At 36.5% G+C, this 23,602-nt stretch overlaps 1 protein-coding gene across 1 annotated transcript in view; it reads left to right on the top strand.

The window, feature by feature from the left end:
• The window catches only part of LOC144242587 (glutamate decarboxylase 1-like), a 30,742-nt gene extending 11,243 nt beyond the window's left edge, over positions 1 to 19,499 (top strand). The window contains exons 6-15 of the mRNA XM_077777553.1: positions 105 to 220; positions 2,011 to 2,090; positions 3,606 to 3,660; positions 4,571 to 4,687; positions 5,651 to 5,715; positions 5,820 to 5,898; positions 9,590 to 9,739; positions 15,092 to 15,199; positions 16,575 to 16,664; positions 19,326 to 19,499. Of these exons, the coding sequence (XP_077633679.1) occupies positions 105 to 220; positions 2,011 to 2,090; positions 3,606 to 3,660; positions 4,571 to 4,687; positions 5,651 to 5,715; positions 5,820 to 5,898; positions 9,590 to 9,739; positions 15,092 to 15,199; positions 16,575 to 16,664; positions 19,326 to 19,499 (1,034 nt within the window). The remainder of the gene's footprint in view (positions 1 to 104; positions 221 to 2,010; positions 2,091 to 3,605; positions 3,661 to 4,570; positions 4,688 to 5,650; positions 5,716 to 5,819; positions 5,899 to 9,589; positions 9,740 to 15,091; positions 15,200 to 16,574; positions 16,665 to 19,325) is intronic.
• Positions 19,500 to 23,602: the final 4,103 nt, after the last annotated feature.

Raw genomic sequence — 23,602 nt, 5'->3', positions numbered from 1 at the left:
TGATTTGGCACCACTTTAGTTTCAGAAAGCACTCAAATTGTCATGATTTCAGTGAACATTTCTGATTTTTGAAATTAGGTTAACACTCACTGTTTCTCTTCCAGGAGGAAGTATATCTAACCTCTATGGTGTATTAGTAGCCCGTTATAAGCAATATCCAGCGATAAAAAGACAAGGCATGATGGCACTTCCGTGTATTGTGTTATTTGTTTCTGAGCAAGTAAGTATCAAGTCTCGATTTTTCCAACTTTTAAGAATCTTCTAAGGTAAACTGTAAAGTTATTGAAAGAAGGAGAATATTAGCTTCACTCTAACATTATAGAGATTCAGTAATCTCTGTGTCTGTGTCTGCATATTGATATTGGAAAGACTAAAAAACAACTTTCTAGTCAATATAGGCTCTAGCGATTAGCAGTACAGATAATTCAAAATCAAAGTTTAATTTCAAAATATGAGAAACAAAAATATGATTATAAATATAAGGCATTCTTCTATCTTTACCAAAAAAAGTCAAGCTATAAATATTTTAAAGACTTGATTTAGTGATTCCCTTTATTGTTGAATGAATCGAATGAGAATGGGATTGATATCTTATTTTTCCAGTGAGGGTCAAAGGAGTTAGTTAAAAACAAAAGCTTATTTTTATAGACTAGGACCTCGGCCAAATGTTTCTGATACTGACAATGTATCCACTGTTCTCTTTGGTTTTAATGTTCCAATCTTGTGCTCCGCTTCAACACTTTTTTTTTTTTAATTGATTCATCCCGTTAATAAATTTGGGCACTTTTTAAAAATTTTTAATGTTTTATTTATTTCTGAGAGAGAGAGAGACAGCATGAGTAGGGGAGTGTGAGAGAGAGAAGGAGACACAGCATCAGAAGCAGGCTCCAAGCTAGCTGTCAGCACAGAGCCTGATGCACGGCTCGAACCCATGAACCGTGAGATCATGACCTGAGCCGAAGTCAGATGCTTAACTGACTGAGCCACCCAGGCGCCCCTTGGGCGCTTTTTTCTTTTCTGCCTAGCAACAGTTGTGATATTAAAATGTAATAGTAGTCCCACTTTGAGAATTCTACCTAAAAGAACCTGGAAACACAGGGTTTTCTTTGAAATGTTTCTGTATTTGCAATATGATTCAATGACCAAATTCAAACTGGCGTGTTATATATATGCGTATTATCAAGTTGGAGGTCACTGATGCATATTTAATGTAATTTACTATAAAACTTAATATAACTTAGATGCTTGTTTACAAATGTCTTTTTCATCATTTGACGTATAATTTTTACATAGAATGAGTAAATAGGCTGAAACTCCCTATGTGGGTTTTAAAAAATCATTTCCTATTTAATTGGTGCATTCGCTATTGAAATGAAGCCTGCATAGGGTTTTACATTTCTGCATTTTTTTTCTTTCATATATCTAGTCTTTTCCTGGCAGCTAAAAATAACAAGGCCTAAGTTTGTATCTTGAGCTGCTGATACCTCCATTTTACTGATATTATTTACATCAGGCAGAATGATAAGGGGAAATAGCAGATACCTAGAAGGCAAGAAATTAAAGTTGGTGTCAAAGTCAAAATTAAGAGTTGCAGGCATCAGAAGAATCATGGCATTTCTCCAAGCCTTGAGGCTTAAAATAAAACGTCTGTAATGCAACAGCTACAGCTGTCTGGAACACCTAAGGTTTTTATTACTGGAGAATATTAACAGTAGATCTATATCTGATATGATTTTATATGCATATGCAGAAGTAGAATATTCAAACCCCCACTGCATGTAAAGCATGTTCTGTGCTGTGTGTTCTAAAAGAGGTGTCACAACCTTCTTCTCCTGAAAAACTGTCATGATGAAGGTCTAGAAATATGCCTTGAGGCCTGTACTTGTGTATATATGTGTATGTAGGCACAAACCCATTCAAAGCTATGTGTAGAAGCCCCCAAATGCTCTGGTATAAATGATCATTTAATGAAGAGAGGTTAATGCCTTCCTATTTCCATTTTTGTCCAAGGGTCATTATTCAGTAAAAAAAGCTGCAGCTATTCTTGGTATTGGAACGGACAATGTAATTGAAGTAAAATGTGATGAAAGGTATGTTTCTAACACATTCTCCATTTTTGTTATTGTCATTATGCTTCATAGATTCAGGCATAATCTATAGGTTTCCTATTCCAATTTTTAACAAGAATACTCTCCCAGATTAGTTTTAATAAAGTTTAACTGCAGTAGTTATGACAGAAGCACCAAAGGCATCCTATCATACTCTTAAAATTTCTTTATTAAATATAGTTTTAAACTACCAGGACTGTCACACATCCTCCCTATTTTAAATATATTGAATTATGTGTAATACAAATAAACATAAAAATATAGTAATGTTTGTAGATAAAAATTCAACTGTCTTGGCAATCTACAAAGCAAAAATAAATTTATATTTTGCTTGAATACCACCTTTAAGAAATAAATATCACAAATATTACATGTATTCTGGAAGATCATTTTTATGCATATCAAACTTATTCACACATCAATTCTGTGTTGTATTCTTTAACTTGCTTCCTGAAGTCTTGGGGGGTTTTAGAATGTCTTAGAAATCTTTAAAAAAATTTAATGTTTGTATATTTTTGAGAGAGAGAAAGAGAGAGACTCAGAACATGAGTGGGAGCAGAGAGAGAGGGACACAGAATCTGAAGCAGGCTCCAAGCTCTGAGCTGTCATCACAGAGCCCGATGCAGGGCGTGAACTCATGAACTGTGAGATCCATGACCTGAGCTGAAGTTGGATGCTTAACCAACTGAGCCAGCCAGGAGTCCCTGTCTTAGAAATCTTATCCTTTTCCTTATTCTTTTTCAGTAACTTTGGAGTTTTCCATTTTATGAATGTAAGATAATTTTATAAACCTTATTTTAAAAGACANACTCATGAACTGTGAGATCCATGACCTGAGCTGAAGTTGGATGCTTCAAAAGTCTCTGTTTGAATATCTCACATGAATTCCTAGAAACTGGATTATTTGTTCAAACAAGACCTGCATTTACAATTTCATAAAGATTTTTCATTTGCTTTTCAAACATTTTTTAGTTAATTGATACTCTTATCTGCATATTATCAATGTGGATATTATAAATACCCTTATGAGTAAAAATTCTGATAGACAAAAATGATGTTTTGTTGTTTGAAACAATTGCATTTCCTTTTTAAAAATTTTTAAATATTTATTTTTGAGAGAGACAGAGACAGAGTGTGAGCAGGGGAGGGGCAGAGAGAGAGGGGATGTGGACAGAGGATACAAATTAGATTTTGTGCTGACAGCAGAGAGCCTGATGCAGGGCTTGAACCCAGCAGCGTGAGATCATGACCTGAATTGAAGTGAGACACCTAACCATCTGATCCACCCAGGTGCCCCCCACCAATCATTCTTTAGTTCAATGTGATATTTACTATTGGTTTTTTGGAACTGAACACTTACCAAATATCTGTTTACTCACATAGAAATACCTCACTGGAAACTAGTTTTTTAGCCTTGCATATTAGTTATTCTTCTCATTACTATAATTGGTATGTTTATTTGCTCATAATAAATCAATGTATATTTGTATTTTTAAGGGGAAAGATGATTCCAGCTGAGTTAGAGAAAAATATATTACAAGCTAAAAGAAAGGTATGTTCTACACCTCCATACTTAACATGCAGGTGCATTTTTATTTTCTTTTCCTATTTTCATTAGCAGAAAACAACTGGTAAGGTAATTGCTAAGAGGAGTAAAAAATCCCTAAATGAAGGAAATTTTTTAAAAATTTAATGTTTACTTAGTTTGAGAGAGACAGAACATGAGTCAGGGAGGGGCAGAGAGAGACAGAGACACAGAATCTGAAGCAGCTCCAGGCTCCAAGCTGTCAGCACAGAGCCTGATCGAACTATGAGATCATGACCTGAGCCAGAGTCAGATGCTTAACTGACTGAGCCACCCAGGCACCCCAGGAAATTCTTTTTTTTAATGTTTATTTATTTTGAGAGAGAGAACACAAGCAGAGGAGGAGGCAGAGAGAGAGGGTGAGAGAGAATCTCAAGCAGGCTCCACGCTGTCAGCACAGAGCCCAGTGAGGGGCTCAGTCCTATGAACCATGAGATCATGACCTGAGCCAAAATCAAGAGTCAGATGCTTAACCAACTGAGCCACTCAGGAGCCCAAGGAAATTCTTTATAAAAGTAAATGAAACAATTAAGTAACATTGCAATGTTTCTCTAATAATTTTCTGTCAAATATCAAATGAAAAGTTATCAGGACTAAATAAAGGAATTGGCTCATGTCTATTTTTGTGGTATTATTTTGTGAAAATAAATTTGGAGAGAGATAATAGTAAATGAAACTCAGAGGCAGTCATCTGAGTTCATCTTACGGTTTGGCTACTTCCTCCAGTACTGGAAGTTCGAGTGTTTGAGATGATTAGATACTTAGTGTTCTGGTCCAAGTCATCCAGCTTCCGGATGCCCAGAAGGGTAATGGCGATGATATGGTAGGATTCCTGTGGACTTCCTGAGACCAACAATTCACTTTATGTCATCCCCAGGGCCACATTCCTTTTTGCGTCACTGCCACTGCGGGCACCACAGTATTCGGGGCCTTTGACCCTCTTCACGACATCGCTGATATTTGTGAGGCACACAGACTCTGGATGCACGTAGATGTGAGTCCCCCTCCTTCCATCTGGCCCGTAATTTCCCCTTGAGAAAATGTATCCTACGAACAATCTTTAAAATTGTTTAATTGGCCTTGCAGGCAAGATGAAAGCTTCCCTGGAAACTTCTTTTTATTATGAATCAAATCGACTTAACACCTAAGCATGGAAAGACCACAGATGTATCAAGTGTTTGAAAAGAGTCCAGACCTCTATCAATATTCAACCTACAATTTAGAACATCAGTTTGAAGAAATAGTTAAACCTGATTTAAAATCAGGAGATTTAGCCCATTACTCTAATAAACATTTTTAAATTAATACCTGTTAAGGACATTTTTAATAAAGTTTACTTGTTTGTTTATTTTTGAGAGAAAGAACAAGCAGGGAGGGGCAGAAAGAAAGAGGGAGACTGAGAATCCCAAGCAGGCTCCCCACTGTCAGCAAAGAACCCAACGCAGGGCTCAAACTCATCAACTGTGAGATCATGACCCGAGCAAAAATCAAGAATCAGGATGCTTAAACAACTGAGCCACCTAGGCACCCTAAGGAAATCACAACTTTTGATGCTATTAACTTAGTTCAGCGATTTCAAGGCAATACTTGCTTTGGCTTTGATAAGAGGTGGACAGATTTAAAGTGATACAGTATGGTAGATATGTTAATTTTTCTGTGGTCTTGCCAAATCTGATGCCAACTTTTTTATCCATCTCTGGAAATTATACAGAAGGTGTTGGGATTCATTAGAAACCTGAAACTTTACTATGTCACGAATAGACAATGAGAGTCATAGGAGGACATTTTAAAGTGCATTGTTCTTATAAGTAGAATAATGATAGCCAAGTTTATAATTATCTACCATAGCAATTAAAGCTTCATCAACGTTTAAAATAAATTTAACATGGGAGAAAGTCACCAATGCTATTTAAAAAGAAATAATTAATATAAGAACACATGTCCTTTGTGTCTGTAGGCAGCTTGGGGAGGTGGATTGCTGCTGTCCAGAAATCACTCCCATAAACTCAGTGGCATTGAAAGGTGAGACCCATACCATTGCTTGTAAAAATCAAAATAACCCTATCCAGGACTCTGTTCTTTTTCATTAGACCATGAGCACTAATTGGAGCTGTTTTATCACCTAGGGCTAACTCTGTGACCTGGAATCCACATAAACTCATGGGCGTCCCCCTTCAGTGCTCAGCTATCCTGATCCGGGAAAAAGTAAATGCTTTCTATTTTTAAGTAGAGCTATAATGGATGTCTTGGTAATGACTAGCTTCATTGTGAATGTTTAAAACCAAAATAATTATGGGCTCACCGAATTAACACAGTGCAACACAATTTGCTTTACTAAAGAAAATTGATCTTTCCCCCTTAATCTTTAAGTAGCAGCCACTGGGTAATGGAGGTACCACAAAACCAACCGACTATAAACGTGGGGGGTAACCCAATGTGTGGATAAGATCTGGGATGACACAATGGACAGGGATGAGGTCTGTAGAAAACCCCATTCATGCCCTACTTATTAAAAATGCCGTGAACAAACAAAATATCCTTAGGGATCAAATTTGGCCAACTGGCCCATTTGGTATCTCGAATTGTAGGGCCAAAAATATGGCTCATTTTAAATGTAGATAACTCTGAGTAACTGCAATATATTTTCAGCATAGAAAGCACACATTTATGGGTTGCATGAAATGACTTTCTGCTTATATGTTTTTTGCATTTTATTTCCATCAATAGTAAACGCAATGCTACACAAGGAGATAAGCTGATGATCTCCTCCAAGGAGAGGTACAATTATAAAATTCAACCTGGGACTCCTTATCTCCATGTAGTTGTCAGAAATTCAAATGCATTTTATGTAGTTTCATTTATAACTTTGTTTTCTNTTCTCTCTCTCAACCATAAAAAAGAATGAAATCTTGCCATTTGCAACAACATAGATAGAACTAGAGAGTATTATGCTAAGTGAATAAGTCAGTCGGAGAAAGACAAATGCCATGTGATTTCACTCGTGTGGAATTTAAAAAAACTCACTCACCTTTGAGTAGTCAGTGACCACTTTATCTCTTCTGAGAGAATCATTACTCTCTCCTAGCCTAGACCGTTCTTAGCAGTGCGGGCTCTGCTTTAGATTCTATTCAGCTGGTCACGTGGCAACAATATTTCTTCAATATCTCATCAATAAAATAGCAGTCACCTTGTGTTCAAAGCCTGCAGGTTGATAGGCTACTCCTGAGTGTCCACTCCTAAGTGTCCAATACCCAGAAATTCTAGTTTGGGTGTATATATTTTCTTTAAGAAGCTTCTGAATTTGCTCCCCCTTCCTACTGCTAACAGATATATTTTCAACCTTCAGATTTCTGATACCTTTATGTTTAAGACTCAAATACCAATATTTTTCAGTCTGATTTCTTCACCCATAGTAGGTATGTTGAAATAATACATTGTTTTCTTGTTTTATACTTTTTTGTCTTTTCCTAAAGATAGATGGTCAGTGGAGGTAGAGCAGAACCACCAAACTACTAAGCTATTACTATTTTTAAGGTCATCTCTGGAAAATAAGCCTTTTTTTTTTTTTGGTGTAGCCTTAAATTAAGAGGAACATTTGATTTTTATCTTTTAAACCATTTGAGTGTCTCAGGTTGCACATTACACCATTTTGACTCATGCTTTAATGAGCAGTGTAAACCAAGTATATCCAATATTTAATGAATACATTAAATATTTATTGTACCCAATATTAAGCATACATTTTCTGATGCTGAAAATGTACCTATAGGCACTGTAAATATATATATTTTGCTGTAATTATACGTAAAATACAATTGAAACTAGTTTTAAATATCTCTTATTCAATTGTTGAAGGGTAAGGCAATGCCATGTGTTCTTGAAATGAAGTGCTAATCATGTCAGTCTCTTTCATCCAGAAGGACATTTTCATAGTGCAAAACTGAAACCCATTCAGTGGCTTCTCATTGCTTTTCAGATGGGGATTAAAATCCCTGACATGGCCTACAACACATGGGTGGTACATACCCGTCTCTCCTGTCCCATTCATTGTCTGCTTCCCTTTGCTTTTTGCCCTTGATGTCCCTTGACCTGCCCTTAATTCCAATGAGGAGTCATGCAGCTTCTCACATATGACCTTGGCATGAGTTTCTCCTTCTGACCATCAGAGTCTGGCTCTACTTTTGCCTCCCACACCCACCCCCAACATCTTTCTTGTTTAGCTCCTGCTGAACTCAAAAATGACTTTTGCCTGGAAGACTTCCTAGACCTTTCAGATGAAATGGGAAGTCCTTGATCCTTAGACTATTAGAATATTCTCTCACAACACCTTGAAACTCTTCCATAGCATTTATCCTGGGTACAACTTCACATTCACATACACCACATTTTGTTTAGTGTCTAGCTCTGGTCTTACCCACCCAACCTCCTGCAACACAGATTGTAAAGTCAGTGGGGCAGCACATTTTCACGCTTGCTTACCTCACACCCACTGCCCCCGCAGCGTGTGACAGATTGTAGGTAAATATGACTAACTGTAGCTTAATCATCACACCAGAATAGATAAAACCTAAGTATTGATCATACTGTCTTAAAGTATTTTAAATAGTCTCCAACTCTTGCCTAATGTAACATTAAAAGGGGAGTTTGAAGTAGACTAGAGAGAAAATATTTACATGTGTAAATAGGACACCTAAAATATAAATACACAATGTACTCCTTTTAAAGGTATCATTTCTATTCTTTTTCCCCCCAAATACTTCCATTCTTACCATCACATTGTGCTCCTTTCCCTAGATCCACAAGCCTATTCTAAAAACAAAAAAACAAACAAACAAAAAACCCCACAAAAGTGAAAATTATCTTTTGAACTTGAATTTCCACCAACTTCAAGACAAAGTGCCCTTTTGTCAGATCCTAGATTCACCACTATTTGGATATATGACCTTAAAAATTGCTTAATATGTTAAAGTATCAGGTTCCTCAATCTATAAAAATGATGCAACCATAGGGCCTGTGCTATGAGTTTTCTGTGAGGCTCAAATGATATATTTGTGAAGTACCCAGTGTATAATAAACACATAATAGATATATTGTTATTTGCTTCTTCTACAAAAGTTACACTTGATGTAGCTTTAAACGGTCCCCCATCAGTGCACACAGTTTAAGCCTTGCTTGGGCTGTGACAACACACACCCTTTGAGAAAAGCCTCTCTTTAACTGGGTGATGGGAAACATTTCTTTGCTCTAGTGATTACTTCTTAACCACCCAAAGCAAATGTTCCTCCATTCTTCAACACTGAGAAGGAACATTCTCAACATCTTTTATGTGAGAAGCACAACGTTAAATGAGTGGATTACTTTATTCTCTACTTACAGTGACAAACAGGTCAGTGTGCCGACTGCACCTAACGGCTGATTCATGGGATAGTTTAGTTCAAGTGAATGAGGCCCTCCATTCTCATTAACTTTAATACATAAGAATAGGAAATGATTTCAGAAGACCAGAAGACCTTCGAGGCCGTTGAGAAAAGTTAAAGAAAAATAGATAAACTCGTGTTAATCCAGTTTACCGCTGGTTCCAGATAAACCCGAAGAACAACTGGATATACAAAAATCCTACAACAGTAACATATTTATTAATATAAAATCAAATTCTATTTAAAAGTGCACACACTGAATAATGTATAGAATTGTTGAGTCACTATCTTGTACACCCGAAACTAATAGAACACTATACGTTAACTATACTGGAATTAAAATACAAAAATTTAATAACATTTAAAATATAAAATTTAAAAAATGAGGGTAACAAAAAAAGTGCACGTAATTGAAATAAATAATGGTGGTTTCTTACTGAGATGGATATAACCTACACGTAGACATATTCCTTTTTTAGGGTCTTCTGGAAGCATGCAACCAGATGCACGCTACTTATCTTTTCCAGCCAGATAAACTCTACAATGTTGACTTTGACACTGGGGACAGAACTATTCAGTGTGGCCGGCATGTTGATGTCTTTAAGCTATGGTTGATGTGGAAAGCAAAGGTAGGGATTCGTTATCCCTTTATTAGGTCCAGTTCATTTGGATGAAGAGTATAGACGATTCCCCGTTTTTTTTTTTTTAGAGTTCTCTTTAAGTGTCTTTCCCAGAGTTTTAGCCTCATTATTTTCCTACACATCTCTCAAGAAAAGCACTATATTTCTAACTGCAGAAGACAAGCTTGGCTTCTCAGGTATAAATTCTAACAGAGGTAGAGAAAAATTTGTTCCATCACGCCTATATGCTCTACCAAACTGTAGGGATAAAGATCTATTAGGAATATAAACTTCTCCACAACTTAGAGAAAAACAACATTTTCCCCACTACTAATTGAAAGTGTTAATAGTCAAGTAAACTTGAAGTCAGTATAGATTCTCAGAGGTGAACCCTTATTTATTCTATGGATGTACAGTCTACCTTAGAGTCAAGGTCAGCAGATAGTCTCTCCAAAGATTACAACAACAGCAGGACATGTTCTGTACCTTTCTCCTGCCCTTTATTTATAAGTTTTCACTTAAATAATTGGCATGCTTCTGGAAGCTATTTCTGTCACTCCAGTCTCAGTGCCCCATAGAAAGATGGACAATGGGTTTTGTGCAGGTGAAAGCTTTGATGTGAACCACTATCATCTATAATATCTTACCAACCCCTTCTATTTAATTTGAAGGTGTTTTTTTGCTTTTTTTGTTTTGTTTTTGTTTGTTTGTTCTTGGTCAGAAATATACTACCACAAAACTGGAGACACCACTTTTTGTACAAGTCACCCAGCAATGACCCAATGTCAAGATTACCAGTAACTCAGGAAGATAATCAGTCATTAGTCAGTCTTGGGAGTTTCACTGATAATTGTTTTTTATTCAAAGATATGCATTCTGTAAGTTCTTTTCCTGAAGATTTTTAAATGGCCAATTTGGAAATTTTGTTAAACTTGCTTTAAAAAAATACTCTAGGTTCAAATCTTTACATACAGAAAGCTCCAAATTTTTGTGTAGGTCTCTCAGGCACTGATAATCTAAATATCTCTCCATCTGATTCTGTATAGATTTTATTTATATAAACATTTCCATTAACTTCCTGAACTCTATAAGAGGTTACCAGTTCTGTCAAAGCTTAGCTGTCAGTCACAGTATATACCTTGGCTTAGCTTAAATGAGTATACACACCTAGGTATTTGTCATCAGGTTTCTCCTTGAACTTGCAAATGCTCAATATGTATCAAAACTTTAAAAAATAAATGATATATTTAAGGGATTATGCAAAGGATTATATAGTTCATCTATTCCTTTATACAATAAGGAAGTGACATTCAAACTTTTTAACACAATCCACAGTAAGAAATACATTTCATATTGTGGCCCAATAACACATCCACTCACATACATACTTAAAACAAAAGTTTCAGAAAAACACCTTCTAATACATGAAATTCTCTAACGTTCTCTATTCTCTATCTCGTTGAAAGAAAAGCTGGTGTGACCCAGTTAAATGGTTCTATTACTCACGAATGGCCTATGACCTACAGTTCAAAAGGTACAGATAAGCACGTTTGGCCTGGATTAAGCCAGACCATTGGAGAATTGTGTACTTGAACCACTTCATTTGGCTCTCTATGAAACAGACATGACCAATGAAATTTTAGTATTCATATTTATTTACTTCATCCTTCTGGTAAACATAAGGTTTCTGAGCCAGAGGAAGATCAACAATTTGCTTAGAGAATATCTCTGGTTCCCACACCCTGTTTCTGCCTCAGGGCAACATGGTAAAGCCATGTCACATCACCCTACATGTGCAACGGAGATTTATTTCCCAGGAGAGGGATTCTGCAATCAGGAAACTGAAATCTTACACGTGAGCTGGCAGATCCACTCTGAGAGAAAGGAAGAGAGGGAGAGAGAGAAAGGAAGGGAAAGAAAGAGCTTCTGTCTACTCCCGAATGTTAAGGAATCTTCTTTTGGTGTTGGAAAGAAGGTGTCCATCCTGTTCTGCCCCAGAATGAAAGCATTTGACTCCTGGGGAGAAAAGAAAGATTTTATTACCCTCTCAAGGGGAGCAGACGATTACATAAAACTCAGTATACACTGGAATGAAAATGCTTTTCCCATAAGAAAAACATGTCTCACTCTGGAAATCAAGTTCAGGAAATATCCATGGCAGGTTTAAAAGGGATGAGTTGCCTTCAAAGTTTGAAAAATTCTATTTTGTCCTCATCTGCTCAAATTACACAATGAATACTGCATTGATGGTGGAAAGAGGAGCCATTGTTAGTGAAATTCGTATTTTGTATAAATGAAATTAATTACATTAAAATTCTCTGATAGGTTATAAAAATAAGAAGAAAATCATATGATAATATAAGATTCTACAGACATTGACAATATGTGCAAAAGCAAATATAATGTGGATTTTCTACATGGGTTGGACTGGTTTTGGATTCATAAAATGAATGTGTTTTGGCCAGGAGAATGCTGTAGGGAAATTAATTGTCCAAAAGTCCCATCTGCTTCTCTTAAATTCTTAATTACATTTGCCTGAGGCTGTTTCCCAAAGTTTTCTCCCAGCCAGTGACTGAGCCTGTCAGGGATTCTAAGACATTCATTCCATTCCTAAGAAGCACATGACTCTTCTGACAGCTGACTTGGTGCCAGGCCCCTCAGTGGCCTTTATGAATTTTCCTACTGTCTTCCACATAGGTATTTCCACTAATAAAATCCTGGCACCTTTAATCTCTTCGTGATGTCTGCTTTTTGGAGAACGTGGGCTAAGAGAGTCCAGTCAAACTTAAACTAGAAGTGCCATTGTCTTTAATATTCAGTCCTTGTAGATTTTTTTTCCCTCAGAGATTAAAGATGCATTTGCAATGGGACATATACCATGATATTTTTTAATGTCCATTCAGTATGCATGAATGCCACCAAAAGTTCTAAATGGAAAATTCCCAGAGATTAGTAAACTCTATGGCAACCACTTTAGTGATCCTTAGCCCTTTCTTCAAAATCAAATGTAGGAGGGGCGCCTAGGTGGCTCAGTTGGTTGAGCATCTGATTTCGGCTCGGGTCATGATCTCAAGGCAGCCTGAAGCCTGTTTTGGATTCTGTGTCTCCATCTCTCTCTGCCCCTCCCCTGCTCATGCTCTCTCTCTCTCTGTCTCTCAAAAATAATAAACAAACATAAAAATTTTTTTAAAAAAGTAAGAACATTCTTTATCAATAATTTCTATTAACTTTTCTGCAAGCTTTCCTTCTTTCCTTTTTAACTGTTTATAGCTTCCCCTGAACCAAATTGCCCTCAAAGAAACATTTCTTGCATAATATCAGATGATAGAGTAGTTATCACAAGAAATTAGCCCATTGATATTTAATCATTCCTATTCTTAAGCGTTTCAAATACTAACAATACCTTTTCCAAATGAATGTTCGCTTAAAATTGTGACCGTTGTTGGTTCTAACCACATATGCATATAATTAAATTTTTTACATATATGTGTGTATATATAAAATATACGTGTTATACATATATGCATATTACATGTAATATACATGTGTATTTCCTGTAGAGAAAGACATTGAAGGCATTGAAAAGGACAAGGAGTGAAGGAAACAAATTCTGTGGGAAGCAAGTTTTGGTTTCAACATAAAGTGTGGCCTCCTGGGGCTCTCAGCATCCCCTCTTACATGTTGTGTTGACCTTGGACTTGCCTCGAGAGCCCCTGAGCTCCCACATGCCATAGGGCCAGAGGAGCTCTGTGCTTACTGAACACTGCAAATGTGTCGTGAATGGGACGGCAAGGGATGGCAGACAGGAAGTTCCCTGTGTCTCCTCAGCTCACATGCACGATCCATTGTCTCCTTGGGACACTTGACTCACTTTACTTACAAATACAAGTCCAAGGTAAAATGTTAAGGAATTTCAGGACAGCCAAAGCGGGGAATTAAATGAAACACGAACCCCTTCCGGAGTGTGGGTCCTGGGTGACTGCTCAGGTTGTATTCCCGTGAAGCCAGCTCTGATTACAAAATCTTGTGTATTAAGAATCCACCAAAGTACTTACTTCATATGGCTGTAAAGCCTAGAATAACTGTGAATGCATACACTCAGCTTTGGTGGTAGGTATATGGACTGAAGCAAAGAGATCACTTAGGAAGCAATTCGAATAATGTGGGAGAGAATGACTGGGCCGGCAGAGTGGCAGTGGATACATTAAGGTTTATTAGATTCTAATTACAGTTTGAAGGTAAACGTTATGAGATTTGCCAAAACATTAGATGTGGGGAATGAGAAAAAGGGGGATTTGCCAAAACATTAGATGCGGGGAATGCGGGGGATGATCAAAGATATGAGAGCTTTAATGTTTTGGGCTGGAAGTAACCGGAAGATCAAAATGACATTATTATTGAGATTGGGAAGACTGTGGGAGAAACAAATTTGCATAGAAAGATCAGGAGTTGACATGTCATTTTGGAGATGTCATTTTGAGATGTTCATTCGTCATCTCAGTGGAGATTTGAATAAGCAGTTGAATATATAAGTCTGAAATTCACGGATCTCAGACGAAAACAAGTAGGAGACTCACCCCCTGTATAATGCTTAGTGCCACGAGAGAAGCAGAAATAACCACAGGAAAGCAGGTGGTTGGAGATACAGACTGGACAAAGCTCCTGTGTCTCAATTGCTCACCATATAGGGTTCTTCTAAGAGGAAGTTAAACCAAGTGTATACAGCACTAAACTACATGCATGGGATAGAGCAGAAATTCAACAGCTGTTGATTTTTTAAATTTTTATTTATTTTGAGAGAGAGAACATGAGCAGGGGAGGGGTAGAGAGAGAAAAAGAGAGAGAACCCCTATACAAGCTCTGCCCTGTCAGCACAGAGCCAAATGAGGGGCTCCATCTCATCGTGAGATCATGACCTAAGCCGAAGTCAGATGCTTAACTGACTGAGCCACCCAGGCACCCTTGTTAATTTTTAAAAACATTCTACCTGTAAGTATGCCAAAGGCTTTATTTGTAGTATTTTCCCCATTCCTCATTACATTATATTTAATTTTTTAAAATTTGCTCTACATATTAGACTGATGAAAATTACATGTCAGAATATTTAGCAAATACATGTAGATCTAGGCAACTGAAGTATAGAAAGCTAAGTAACCAGCCTTAAGTTCATGGACAGTAGGGCATCAAAGTGAGATGAGATCTGGAAATAAAAAGGAAGTGATAATGGAGAACACCTACTAGTAGTAAGATGATAGTCATATTATTTATTTAAATACGTTTAATAAATTTTAATCAATTTCAATGTAATTTGAAGGAATTTACATGAAAGGAAACTTTATTTTTATTTTATTTTCATTACAGGGAACGTGTGGCTTTGAGGCCCAAATCAATGGACACATGGAACTCGCAAAATACTTCTATAAGGTTTTAAAGAAAAAAGATAACTTTAAGCTCGTGTTTGATGCAGAGGTAAAGACGCCTTTTTAAAAATTTTTGATAGTTTAATGGATTTATACTTTGCTTGCTGAGTATTCTTACCTGAATCTTACCTGAGATCATTTTAAAAGTTTATTTACAATTACCATAAGTATGTTATTTTATCTAAATGCAAACCATTCAGTTTTAAAACCTTTTTCATTTAAGTTCTATGTCTTACAAGCCAAGGGTCCAAAAGACTTACTTGATGATTACATTCAATATTTTCATTTTTAAGCCAAGTAAAACTATTTGGTTATAATTGCTTTTCTGATTTCTTTGGCACAGAATAAGAGTAATTTACTTGTTCCTAACTTTTTTCTTGTATGTTACAATATGCAGTTGAGTTTCTGGACAACAGATGATATGAGAGAAGGTGGACTTTAATTTATGATAATCTTTGGTAGATCATTATTAAGCCACTAAGGAGATATTAATGAAAAAACTGAGATTTTTGCCAGCATAATGTCCATTTTCCTCTCTAAGTCTTGGTCAACCATCCATTAGCTTGAAGCCATGCAAGTAAGAGCAAGTGTTTAGAAACAGATGTGCTTGGTCTGTCTTCAAAATTGTCTCCCTCTGACTAAACTAGTATCTTAATTTTTGTGAGTCTCTTGCATTCTTAAGTGGAAACTGGGAATAAAGAACTCTGTTCTTTCTACACATCCTCTAAGAGTTTATTTCCTCTCCAAAACGAGCTTAAATTTTAGTCAAGTACTCTTATATTTTTAATCTATGTGAAAGACATCTAGCCATTGAAGCCAGAGAACTTAAATTCATCTTGAAGGGCTAGCAGAGGTTAATTACATCTGTTAAAGACTTTGGAAAAGAACACCCCTCCCCCATCTGTACCCACAGCCACGGCTTTAGCAAAGTCTCCTCCATTCTCTCCTGACTTACTATCACAGCCTAGTATTCTAATATCTAATATTCTTCCCTCTTCATGTGTTCTCTCCTCTAATCCATTGTCCACATTTCAACCCAAATGATCTTTCTCAAATATGAAACTGGAACTATCATTATTTAGTTAAAATATTTTGAGGAATGGTCATGGAATTGATGGCCTCACTGAAGATTCCCGAGAGAACTGACAGACAAGGTGAGGATGATCTACATGGGTAGGAAAATCATCTAGAATTGTGGTACAAGAGGTCTCGGAGAAAGAGAGCAAGAGCCTGAGCCAGACTGAGTGCTCTGGCAGGACTGTGACGATTTTTGTTGTCTCTGTGTCCAGTGCCTGACATGTATTAGGCCCTTAAAAACTATTTTTAAATATATTAACAATGAAATTCATTAAAATGCCTCTGAAATACTTAAGGAATGAAGTAGAATTTTAAGGATACTTATAAAATTTTTATTTTTGGTTTAGCCTGAGTTCACCAATGTCTGCTTCTGGTATTTCCCACCAAGACTTAAACATATTCCAGAAGGTTTTGAAAGAGATCAAGAACTCCAAAAGGTAAATGTGTGTATGTGTGTGTGTTGTTTTTAATTGTCATAATGCCTTTTAAATAATGTGTCTGTGTCATTAGTTTGATTGGTTAGTATAATTGGTCATGGGATCCCAAGAAATTGATTTAATACTTATATAAAGATGAGCTTAATCTCGACCTATCAGCCATTTTACAAATTAATCCAGTCATAGTTTATATGATTAAAAAATATTAATTAAGTTCTTAATATAACATGCTGAGTTTCCTACACTTTGCTTAATCCATTCATCAGTTAATATATGTCAGGTGTTCTCATAGGAGTTAGAGGATATAAAATGAATTGGACAGAACCGCAGTCCCACATTGGCCAGAAAGTTTAGTAGGAGAAAAGACAAGAATACAAATAATAACAAGTCCTAACAGCAATAGATGAGGTAGTTGGAGAAGTATTACAGAATTTGAAATACTTATCATAAGGTCATCTGAGCAAGGATGTAAGATTTTAGTAGAGAACAATGAACAATCATACGTGAAAAAACAAATCCAAATGAATATCATAACAAGGGGGATATTTGTTCTTTATATTAATGATATATGTTAAAATGAAGAGGATCACCGTTATATGTAATTTATCACATATATTTGTTGTAAGTTTTTAACCCATCTTAAGCAGACATCACATAAATATGTTTTATTTTGAATTATATTAACATCACGACCACTTCTCTTGGGTAAGGTGAGGTGCCCTAGGATAAACTGAACACTAACTCTCTGATATCAGTGTTTAAGGGCTTCAACTTTTTAAAAAATATGCTTATTTCTTTGGAGATTGAAGGCACATGTGAGAGGGGGAAGGGCAGAGAGAGAGGGAGAGAGAGATTCTTTTTTTTTTTTTAATTTTAATATTTATTTATTTTTGAGAAAGAGACAGAACACGAGTCGCGGAGGGGCAGAGAGAAAGGGAGACACAGAATCCAGAACAGGCTCCAGGCTCTGAGCTGTCAGCACAGAGCCCAATGTGGGGTTTGAACTCATGAACTGTGAGATCATGACCTGAGCTGAAGTTGGACACTTAACCGACTGAGCCACCTAGGCATCCTGAGAGAGAGAATCTTAAACAGGCTCCATTCTCATCTGGGAGCCCGATGTGGGGCTCAGTCCCATGACCACGAGATCTTGACCTGAGCTGAAATCAAGAGTCTGGTGCTCAATAGACTGAGCCACCCAGGCACCCTAAGAGCTTCAACTTTTTATATCATCAAAACTTCCCTGGGTTTGTGGGGTGCTGGGTAGCTCAGTCAGTTAAGCATCTGACTTTGGCTCAGGTCACTTTCTCCCTGTTTGTGGATTTGAGCCCTGTATCAATTGGACTCTCTGCTGTCCACACGGAACCCACTTCAGATCCTCTGTCTCCTCTCTGTCTGCCCCTCTCCCTCTCTCTCAAAATTAAATATTTTTTTAAAAATTCACTGGGCTTGTAAGTCCTAAGTGAACATAAATATTTTTTTGTTTCATTTTTTGTTTCTCATATACCCCTTGTTTAAATATTTTACAGTTTGAGGCAAGTATTAAGTGAAGCTCTTCATTCTTTTCTAAATATGTAAGTGTGGTCTTCCATTTGGGCAATTACTACAGACTGAGAACTAGTGAAGCACTTATTTACACAGACTTGCAGGCAGGCTACTGAGGTACACAAAAGCTCATTTAGCAGAGAGCTGTCCCTCCTTGGGCTCTGTACACGTTCCTGGATGGAAGACAAGACCAAGAGGCAATTCTTTTTAAAATATTGTAGGTAATCACTAATATCTATTATTTTATGATCATCTTGCTTAGTTAAAATATTAAATAGGGAAGGGCATTACATGAAATGTCTGATGAATAAGGGAGATAAATATATGTATTTGTCTCTTCACTGCCGTTATATAAGACTTATGGGGAACTCAAGTTATGGATGCCATCTGTAGCATTTCAAAAGTAAACAGTGGGTAGAAGCTGAAGATACAAGAAGAGGGACAGGTTAAGTAGTTATAGAATGCCCTCCTCTGACTTACCTGAGCATTAGTGCTGCTTTGCCCTGTAACAATAGCGCAAGAGTGTACATGGCCACATGCATGCTGTCGTTTAAGGACCCATGCAAGACAATTCCACTGACAGAATTTGTTTCTGTGAAATTCACAAAGAAACATGCTTTGCTGCAAAACAGTGACCTTGTAGAAGAACTCAAGAGGTAGTATAATCATTCAAATAATGAAAGTTACAATACCTAAATACGCTACTATTTTTCCACTTCCTATTTCATTGTACCTCTTTCTCAGATACTTCTATTTGAATCACCATATAAATATAAGCAGAATGTCACACCACCTTTTTTAAAGCATTCTAGCACACATCATTTTACGAGTTTGGTCATTGTGAATCATGGAGTAATAAGAGCTGCAATATGAATATAGAACATGCTAAGTGTTCTTTCTTTCTTTCTTTCTTTCTTTCTTTCTTTCTTTCTTTCTTTCTTTCTTTCTTTCTTTCTTTCTTTCTGTGCTAAGCCTCTTCTTAAAAATTATCCCTGATAGTTTAAATTGCCTGCAATTTACTTCGAACTAATGATAATCATGTAGCCATCTAGAATGTGGGATGGAGTGCATATACTTGTAAAATTACCTTTTAATACTAATTACATTTACACACAGATTGCTCCAAAGATTAAAGCACAGATGACAGAGGAAGGCACAGCCATGATAAGCTACCAGCCATGTGGCGACAAAGTAAATTTTTTTCGAATGGTCGTTTCTAACCCTGCCACCAGACAAGCAGATGTTGACTATCTTATTGATGAAATTGAAAGGCTTGGAAAGGATCTCTGAGACTTCAGTGTGAGCTTGAATACAAGTGTGAGCAGCAACTTAAAAAAAATCTGCTGCTGAAGATAACAAGAAAGGAACACCACAAATAGTATCCTCTCTTTTAGAACTTTTGATTATCTTTTATCCTTTGCGATCTAAGATGATGAAAGGGAAGCTGGTTCACTGAAGATGACAGATGATAGATAGATAGATAGATAGATAGATAGATAGATAGATAGATAGATAGAAGTTTGTTCATGTACTTGTAATTTTCATTAAAATCAAAATTATTGAAAATCTGTTAAATATCAGCTACTACTCTTGGTATGTTTAGAGCACATTAGTAAATAAGAAAGACCAAAAATAAATCTCTCCTCTTGTAAAGAAAGACGTCCCATGTATTTACATGCTTGAATTCATTGGATAAAGACTTTCTGAATTGAAATCATTTTCAGTATCATTCAGTATTCTGTCTCTGTGAAAAATAAAACATAACATGTTTCCCCTTTTCAAACCAATCAGATGAATAAAATGTTCTGTATTTTGGAGCAGGGGGTCAGGAATGACAGAGGCTGAAATATCTCCCTTTTGATTCTTGCCTTTTTCTTTAGAAGGGAACTGTGCAACACTATTTTTTAAAGATATTTATTTTTGAAAGAGTGCAAACAAGAGAGAGGCAGAGAGAAGGCAACAGAGGATCTGAATTGGGCTCTGCCCTGGCAGGCCGACAGCAATGGGCTAATGTGCAGCTTGAACTTACGAACTGAGAGATCATGACCTGAGCTGAAGTTGGACACTCAACTGACTAAACCACCCAGGTTCCCTTCTACAACACCATCTTTAATTTCTTTAAAGATCAACTGCAGCAGCATCTTCTCCAAAAGTATATCGGCCATATTTCATAAAATGGAATCAGGCAGCTCCATATTGATGATGTCATTAGCGTTTTTCAGCTCCATTTTTGAGATAATAACTAGCATTAATTGAGCACTTACTGTATATCAGATGGTACACTATACATTTTAACTCGCCCAGTATCATTTAGTTCTCCATTAATGCTATGATTTAAGTGATTTATTATCTCCATTTCACAAATGAGAAGACAGAGATTTAAAGAGTTTAAATAACGTGTTTAACATCGTGCTGCTGATAAGTAATGAAACCAAAATCTGAAGCTGAGTAGGTGTCTTCTCAAGTGTGCATGACAGAGAATCTGGCCAATGCCTCCCTGCAATTAACATTCACTACCTACCCGTTGAGCTGTTTGTCAAATCACTTGACTTAAAAAGTTCTCTTTGCTCTTCTCTGGAGGAATAATAACGATGCCCATGCTACAGGTTTTCGTTAGAATAAAATGATTATGTTAAATATTTCTTAAAATCGTGTTCATTTTTTTTGACAGTGTACACATATATCAAACCACCATGATGTACACTTTAAATACTTTACAATTCTATTTGTTAATTATACTACAATAAAGCTGAAAAAATAAAAAGATGTTTTCTCAATATAGAAAGAAAAATCAAAAGATTCTGGAACTTCAAAGGAAGCTGAAAACTGAAAACTTAATGGCACATACTGGGAAAAGTAGAGGGAAATAGAGGGTTGAATCTGGAAAAAAATATAAAGAGGGAAAAAACTTAACGTAGTATATATGTAACTCCCTCTTGATAGCCTGTTGACAGTTTGCTTTCCTCCAAGAGACCAAGAAGAGACCTATAGCCTCGGTTGTGCATAGGCTCGGTGTATAATTAATGTTTGCATTGCATATCTTATTTTTTACTCTGCCACATAGAACCAGAGGTTTAAAAATATATACTAAGTAAAAATAAAGTTCCATAATGTTGGTTTTATCTTCATTAATCATTCAGGGTTTCAATCAAATACTGTCACTTTTTTTTTATTATTATTACAGAGGACGTTGTACTCCTGATTTCCAAGCTATGCAGGGTTCATTCAAGTGAAATGTGTAAGAACTTCTATATTTTAGAAATAAAAACACATGAATTGGGATAGAGATTCTTTTCAATTGTTTTTCTACCAAATAAATAAGACATTTCAGTCCAAAGTTTTTCTCAGAGGAAACATAAAATTGATTATAGTACAGACTTTGATAGGCTGTGTCTTTGTGAAATATAGGGAATGGCAGTTTAATTATCTAAGTGCAATGTATCCCTTGATAAGAATTACTGCTTTAGACAGGAGGGTTTGTTCCAAATGTGATCTGGTTTGTCAGGCCTAGAAACATAAATCTGTTTCTTGCCTATGCATTATGCATGATTGCCTATCATTACGTAAAGGTTATCAAAGAGAGATTCAACTTTTCCTTATCAAAAGTGTACCTCAAGTTTTCTTTGTCCCTATATTCACAATTGTAGGCACCGGTTTTGTTTCTTTTTAATTATTTTTAATGTTTATTATTTATTTTTGAGAGAGAGAGAGCAAGAGCACGGGGAGCTGTCAGCATGGAGCCTAATGCGGGGCTCAAGCTCCTGAACTGTGAGATCATGACCTGAGCCAAAGTCGGAAGCTTAACCGACTGAGCCACCCAGGTGCCCCTGGTTTGATTTCTTAATAAACACTTGGAAATAAGAACATAGTAAATCATAATACTATTTCAATATAATATGCACATTGTGTGGGTTATATAAAAAGTTAAAACAGTGCTTTCTTTCTGATATCAATTCTGTGAATTGTAGAGTTTCTAGAAATCTACAGTCTGATTTATTCAGTAGTGCCCTGTTAATAACAACTAACCTAGTAAGTTGTTGTTACTTGTTTTGAGGTATACAGTCTTTTTGATTATTTGGGTATCCATTTTATACCATGTTGAAAACTTGTGACATTTAAGTTAAAGAAAGGATAATGTTCATTAACCTATGTCACCCCCACCTCCTTGACCTCAGATTATTTTTTATTTCGTGGCCAATCAAAATCATTGTAACTATGGAACAGTTAACCATTCTTCCCACAGCTATGTTCCCTCAAACAAGCATCAGGCATTAACCTTGAATTACATGAAATAATGTGTGAGTTTGCCTTCCATAACTTACAGAAATTTTATAGAAAGAGCCCCTTTCTTGCTGCTAAGAGATTTGGTTTAACATGAAATTCATTTATTTATTTTTTATTTAATTTTTTAATGTTTATTTTTGAGAGAGAGAGAGAGAGAGAGAGAGCGCACACAAGCGGGGGAGGTGCAGAGAGAGAGGAAGACACAGAATCCAAAGCAGGCTCCAGGCTCTGAGCTGTCAAACACAGAGCCTGACACAGGGCTCCGAACTCAGGGACCACAAGATCATGACCTGAACTGAAGTCAGATGCTCAACTGACTGAGCCACCTAGGCACCCCTAACATGAAATTCTTAAAGGAATATTACCAAGCTGATTTTTTTAACTTTTACCAAACATAATATACTTTTAACACAGTGAATGGCATTCATTTAACCAACAGAGATGCCCAGCAGAGAGACTGTTTCTCTAGAATTTAGGGTACAATGGGGTAAACCAAAAAAAGAAGTTAATGTATTCTTACAATTGCATTGTCAGTTCGAAGTGCTGCTATAGAATTGTGCATAATGTATAAGCATTTATTCTAATGGCAGTTTCAAGGGTGTGTTAGAGGAGGCACAAGCCTTGAGCTCAAAACCCTCAGGAAGGTTGCAGTAATCTAAGGAAGGATAAGGGCCTAGCAGTGCCAACCAAGAGGGAATTAAAGGCTATTTAGAAAATAAAATTGCCAAAATGCATTGGGAAAAGAAAAGTTCCAAGACCCTGCAGTTTAGTTTCTAGCTTAAGATACAGCTTAGATCTTAGTAGCACAGAAATCCAGAAGGGAGAGCCTTCTCAGCACAATGTCAGTGGTCTATGTATCTTGCATACTGTAAACAAACCAGAATTTCCAGACTTGGAGAGCTTAGCTCTCTACAAAGTATCACATAAACTATGTAACTATCTGAGTATAAAGTGGAGATGCTTCCTGATTGAAGAAGCTCCCTTCTGTGTAATTAATATAGAAGCATACATTACTTAGAGACTTTGTATGTTAATGTAGGTCACAGAGCATCCTGAACCGGCAAAAAGGGATCTGGGGAACCATTTGACAATTCCATACCTCTTCCTGC

The sequence above is a fragment of the Crocuta crocuta genome, unplaced genomic scaffold (assembly GCF_008692635.1).
Source record: "Crocuta crocuta isolate KB4526 unplaced genomic scaffold, BGI_CrCroc_1.0 scaffold36, whole genome shotgun sequence".
Taxonomy (NCBI): domain Eukaryota; kingdom Metazoa; phylum Chordata; class Mammalia; order Carnivora; family Hyaenidae; genus Crocuta; species Crocuta crocuta.
Note: the sequence above shows the minus strand (reverse complement) of the source record. Positions and strands in the feature narration are given on the sequence as shown.